At 53.5% G+C, this 6,000-nt stretch overlaps 1 protein-coding gene across 1 annotated transcript in view; it reads left to right on the top strand.

Moving 5' to 3' along the window:
• Nucleotides 1-4,299: 4,299 nt before the first annotated feature.
• Nucleotides 4,300-6,000, top strand: part of LOC115324540 — a 66,322-nt gene continuing 64,621 nt past the window's right edge. The window contains exon 1 of the mRNA XM_042292928.1: nt 4,300-5,315. Coding sequence (XP_042148862.1) covers nt 4,303-5,315 — 1,013 coding nt within the window. The 5' untranslated portion in view covers nt 4,300-4,302. The remainder of the gene's footprint in view (nt 5,316-6,000) is intronic.

Raw genomic sequence — 6,000 nt, 5'->3', positions numbered from 1 at the left:
CATCGACTAAAACCATGTAAGCGATTGGGCAATCTTAAGTATACATCACAGATATCTTGTTGAACACTCTGGTCTTATTTGAGCACAATAGTTAAATTTCGAAAGGAAAAAATATATATATATATATTGTCTGACTAGCATACCACCATATAAACACTGGACCACTTTGAAAGAATTATCACAGATGTTGCGCCAAACATTCTTATTTGAGCACAGCAATAGCAAGTTCTCGAAAGATAAAAAAATTCTTTCTGATTAAAGCAGCCGTCACTCGCGCGCTCCCCGTTGGTTCCGCCGACCCCTCCGCTGCCCCCGGCACACCCGGCTCCTCGTGGTTCGACATTTTGGTGATTTTGGTTTGAAGAAGGCGCGTAGCGCACATCCCGCATAATATTGGAACAACTTTCTCTCTAATTAATTCTTAAATGTATTGCAAAAGAGTACAAAAAAGCGGTTTGTTTTAACAACGCCCAAAAGGTTTTGATTGTTTTTCAATACTTTTACCTGTACTAGAACAGATGCGACGGCCAGCGACGCACAGGATTGGTTGCCGTTCCTTCGCTAAACGCAGGAACTGCTCCCCGCGTCGTAGTAAATCCTACCCCGTATCCCGCGCGTAGGGACGCCTCAGGGAATGCGTAGCTACTTCCGCTCGTCGGTGGTTGGCTCCGGACGTCGCTGAAACGGGTGACGGGTGTCAAGTTTGCGATGACGTAGCGGCGTCAAAGTGGGCAGAGCCGCCACGTGAGTGTTGCTAGGATACGCTCCTCCTTTGCATTACGTCACTTCCATGTACCTTTTCTCAAATGTCCAACCTAGCGATCCAGGATCGCTAGGTTGGACATTTGAGAAAAGGTACATGGAAGTGACGTAATGGAAAGGAGGAGCGTATCCTAGCAACACTCACGTGGCGGCTCTGCCCACTTTGACGCCGCTACGTCATCGCAAACTTGACGCTTGTCACCCGTTTGAGCGACGTCCGGAGCCAACCACCGACGAGCAGAAGTAGCTACGCATTCCCTGAGGCGTCCCTACGCGCGGGATACGGGGTAGGATTTACTACGACGCGGGGAGCAGTTCCTGCGTTTAGCGAAGGAACGGCAACCAATCCTGTGCGTCGCTGGCCGTCGCATCTGTTCTAGTACAGGTAAAAGTATTGAAAAATAATCAAAACCTTTTGGGCGTTGTTAAAACAAACCGTTTTTTTGTATCCTTTTGCAATACATTTAACAATTAATTGGAGAGAAAGTTGTTCCAATATTATGCGGGATGTGCGCCACGCGCCTTCTTCAAACCAAAATGTCGGACGGGTCGGACCACGAGGAGCCGGGGGTGCCGGGGGCAGCGGAGGGGTCGGCGGGACCAACGAGGAGCGCGCGAGTGACGGCTGCTCAGAAGGAGGAGCAACTCTCCTTCATGTGTGAGCACCCGTCGCTCGCGCGCAACGCCACTGACCTCTCCGCCGCCCTTACGCGGGACGACAAGCGGCGTCTTTGGGAGCAGCTCGCTCTGCGCCTGAACGCGCTGGGGCCTCCAACCAAGAGCTACAAGCAATGGAAGGAGCATTGGTCCCGGCGCGTGATGAAGGCGCGGAAGCGAGCTGCACAGCTCAACGAGACCGCAAGGTAATCTTTGTAGTCTGCTGATAGTGCAATGAAATTTATTCAGTCGTTTTCGTTATCAACAGAAGGACCGGGGGCGGGAGCTCCACCGTGCGCCCACTATACTTTGTTTCACCTTACGTCCGAGCGCGGCCGATGTTATGAGCCGAAGGGCCAATCGAACAGCGCAAAAAGCGCAGCGTCATGGCGTGCTCTCTGCACTTGATAGGACTAGCCGGCAGAGGAGCACGCCCAGAGAGACGGCGAATACCGGCTGGTCCTATCAACTGCAGAAAGCACGCCATGACGTTGTGCCTTTTTCGCTGTTTGATTGGCCCTTCGGCTTATAACATCGGCCGCGCTCGGACCGAAGCTGAAACGAAGTATAGCGCAGTCCCTGGCCAGGATCCTGACGCTAGTGGGCACAGATTCGGCACTCGGGGCCCCTGGGGTGCGGGTCCCCGGTGAACCGGGCGACCAGCAAGTACGTACTTTAACAATTACCATCATGTTAACAAAGAGTGCAGGGCAGCGGTCACCAATGCGCTGCACCGCGGAATATCAATGAGGGTGCATTTAAGAAACACGTTGACCTTTTGCAAATATTAGGAGCTCTAGCGGAAGACATTGCAGCTGTCCATGTAGTGCGAAATCTAATGTTTGACACCCAAACAGGGACATGCGTCATTTTTGCCACCTCGCCCCTGGCTGTTGCAATAAATCCCCATGGTGTCTTGCTTGTAATTTTTGGGAAGATGATGTGCTAGCACTAGACATATATCACGGTACTCAATGGAAACGTTGTCAAAAAAAGAAAGTGAGAGTGCCTCTGAGGTGTCATTCGCTAAATGTTCACCTCCGATTAGAATGCATGCTCGTCAAAATGTTTGGTCAACAAATGGGAAGCACAGACAAGGCTGCGTGTTCTCACGAGTTGTTATAAATTCCCCTTCCAGGAGAGGCCAAGCAGCAGCAGGCGCCAGATGGCAGCTGAGCCGGTGCCCTCCACCTCTCGAGGTAAGCTCTCTTGCTAGGGCATCTGGGACCTATCATCAGTGGTGCAGGTATGAGCACCATCATCACCCATACTCGTTTTCTTGGCAGACACAACGACAAGCTGGGGCTGTGGGTGCGGCCCACCGTGCCTCGCCCCCCCCCCCCCCCCCCCCCGGCAGTCGAGGCAGGAGCGGCACGACGCGGCTGCCATCCAGGGCGTGGAGCAACAGGCCCTGCTGCTGCAGCAGAACGTGGACCAGGCTGCAGAGGAGAGGGCGTTCCGAGGCCGGGTACAGGCTCAAACTTAACCTTACACGCACTTACAACTAACAAGGTTAAGACCAAGGTGCTGCCACGAGGCCACAGAAAGCAATGCATGTCCAAAATGGTGCAGAATGACACAGTTGTGGCATGAGCAAGGTCTTGGCAGACTGTGGGTGTATGGAAATATGCTGCCCAATGTTAATGAAACTCCTTTGCCATTTCAGCTCCTGGAGGTCCTGGAGCGGATCTCCGCAAACCTTGACAGGGCGGCCTCGGGACAAGAAAACACCCACAGCACCCTGGTCCAAGTGCTCCTCCTGCTGGCCAGCAGGGCGCTGGAGCAGCCCGCAGCCCCGGCCCCCCCTGCAGCCCCGCCCCCCCCCCCCCCCGCAGCCCCGCCCCCCCCCCCCCCCCCCCCGCAGCCCCGGCCCCTCCCGCAGCCCCGCCCCCCCCCCCCCCCCGCAGCCCCGGCTCACCCCGCTGCTCCGGCCGCTGCTCCGGCCGCTGCTCCGGCCGCAGCCCTGGCCGAAGCCCTGGCCGCAGCCCTGGCCGCAGCCCTGGCCACAATCACAACCCCCGACCCCCCTGAAAGTGAACATTAGATTTATTTATTTATTTATTTTATTTAATCCACATGGCCAAGCCGGCCATTTAATTTTGCAGCCCGAGATTGGCGCAATAGTCAGATTACAGCAATTGCCAAGAGCTCGGTTAGTCCTTTTTCCTTGGCTATGACCCGTGAAGGAAGTAGAAAATATTGGCTGGGCAACAACGGATTTATGCCCAAGCAAGCCATGTCTTGTGTTTGACGAACAGCGGCAGCTATACTCGGCAACAGGTTAACAGTGAAGTGGAAGCTCCTCCCACCTCTTTGCACTTTAGCAGAGCGAACAGTAGAGAGGAAGCAAGCTCCTCTCCAGCCTTTGCTCTGCTGAAGTAGGAAGAGGTGGGAGGAGCCTGTGATAGACAGCCAGGTGGCGCCCCCTGCACACCTGGTATAATAAGAGCATGTCGCACGAGATTAAAACAGTTGAACACCGGGCAAGCTTGCGTGCACTCGTCAATGCCCCGCTGTCCCGGGAACTCGCCGAACATTACAGTGGCGACGAGGAAGTGGAAGTGTTGAACTGCTGCCGTCGGACCGTGCGCCTGTTCTGGAATGCCGGTGGTCGGCAAACTAGAGCCGTTTGACACTGAAACGAACTGGAGCGAGTACCGGGAGCGGGTTGAACAGTACTTCATCGCCAACGATGTCAGGGATGAAAAAAGGCGAGCTGTTTTACTTACGTGTTTTGGACCCGCCACATATTCGTTGCTTCGAAATCTTCTGGCTCCTGTGAAACCGTCGGAGGCCAGCCTAGAAACCATTTTTGAGGTATTAGGCGAGCATTTCTCACTGAAGCCTTCGGAAGTCGTCGCAAGCTTTAAGTTCAATTCACGGATGCGTCATGACGGTGAGACAGCGGCGGATTTCTTTGCTTGTCTGAACAAGCTGGCGGATGATTGCGGATTCGGCGCGTTCCGAAATAGAATGCTGCGAGACCGCATCGTCGGAGGTATTAACGATGAGATGATACAAAGGCGACTCCTAGAGATTCCAGATTTGACCCTTGACCTCGCCAAAAAGACGGTCGTTGCAATGGAAGCAGCGAAGAAAGATTCGCAGATGCTATCGACGTCTATCCAGCCAAACCTCGCGTCAGCTAACACATTGTCACGCGATGCAGCTGTGAACCCGAAGTGGAAGACTGGCACCATCTCGTGTTTTCGTTGCGGAGGCGAGCATTACGCCACACAGTGCCGTCATGCAAGTACCACTTGTCACAAGTGTCGGGGAAAGGGGCATCTGGCACGAGTGTGCAAGGGGAAGACAGCGGATGCAACCGCCGGCGGCCCGACGACGTCCACTAGAATACCGAGATCGGTCCACACCTTGGACGGAGCGGGCCAGTCGCAAGATGTCTCACTGCCAGAAGTCTACGAGATGTGGGAAATGACATCTTCTGCAGTCGACGGCCAACCTTTCCGAGTGGAAGTTACGGTTAACGGGACTCCATTGCTGATGGAACTTGACACGGGAGCTAGCGTGTCTGTTGTGTCTGAGGAGACATTTCGACGCGAATTTCCATCAAGGCAGCTGGACCCGTCGCGCCTCATGCTGAAAAACTATTCAGGTGAACTTTCCCCAGTTCAGGGAAGCCTTAGTGCAACGGTGAGACTTGGAAACCGCGAATGTCAGGACATCCTGTATGTTGTCCCTGGCACCTGCCCATCTCTGCTAGGACGTGGCTGGATGAAAGGCCTTGGCATCAAGCTTTCCAACGCGAAGGATGTCAACTTCGTGACTTCTGTTGCGAACCTCGTTGCTGAATACTCCAGTATCTTTGATGAAGGTCTGGGAACTTTCAAGGGGGTGGCCGCAAAGATAAATCTTCAGGACAACGCCAAACCAAGGTTTTTCAAGCCTCGTTCAGTTCCATTTGCGATGCTTGACAAAGTCAACGAGGAGTATCAACGCATGGAACGGGAGGGAGTCCTACGTCCAGTGAAGACTTCGGAATGGGCTGCCCCTATTGTACCGGTCCTGAAACAAAATGGACAAATTCGCATCTGTGGAGACTTCAAAGTCACTGTGAATCCTGTGACTGTGCCTGAAAAGTACCCCATCCCGCGAGTGGAGGACCTGTTTGCTAAGCTGAGCGGAGGCGAGAAATTCAGCAAGTTGGACTTAAAAGATGCATACCTACAAGTTAAACTTGATGAGAAGTCGTCACAACTGGTTACCATCAACACTCCACGAGGTCTGTACCAGTACACTCGCCTGCCGTTCGGTGTGACCTCTGCACCATCGATCTTTCAACGAGAGATGGAGAACCTATTGCAAGGACTTAAGCATGTCGTTGTATATTTCGACGACATTCTCGTGACAGGGCGAAACGATCAAGACCACCTGGAAAACCTGAACCAAGTGCTGAGTCGGCTGCAGCAAGCTGGGCTGAAGCTGAAGCTGTGCAAGTGCGATTTCTTGGTTCCCCAGGTTAAATACTTGGGTCCTGTCGTTAGCTCTGCGGGATTCCAACCAAACCCAGAAAAGACTGACGCAGTACTGAAAGCTCCAAGGCCTACCGATGTAAAAACG

This window comes from Ixodes scapularis, unplaced genomic scaffold (genome assembly GCF_016920785.2).
Source record: "Ixodes scapularis isolate PalLabHiFi unplaced genomic scaffold, ASM1692078v2 PGA_scaffold3__209_contigs__length_174095766, whole genome shotgun sequence".
Taxonomy (NCBI): domain Eukaryota; kingdom Metazoa; phylum Arthropoda; class Arachnida; order Ixodida; family Ixodidae; genus Ixodes; species Ixodes scapularis.
This window is presented reverse-complemented; position numbering and strand designations above follow the sequence as displayed.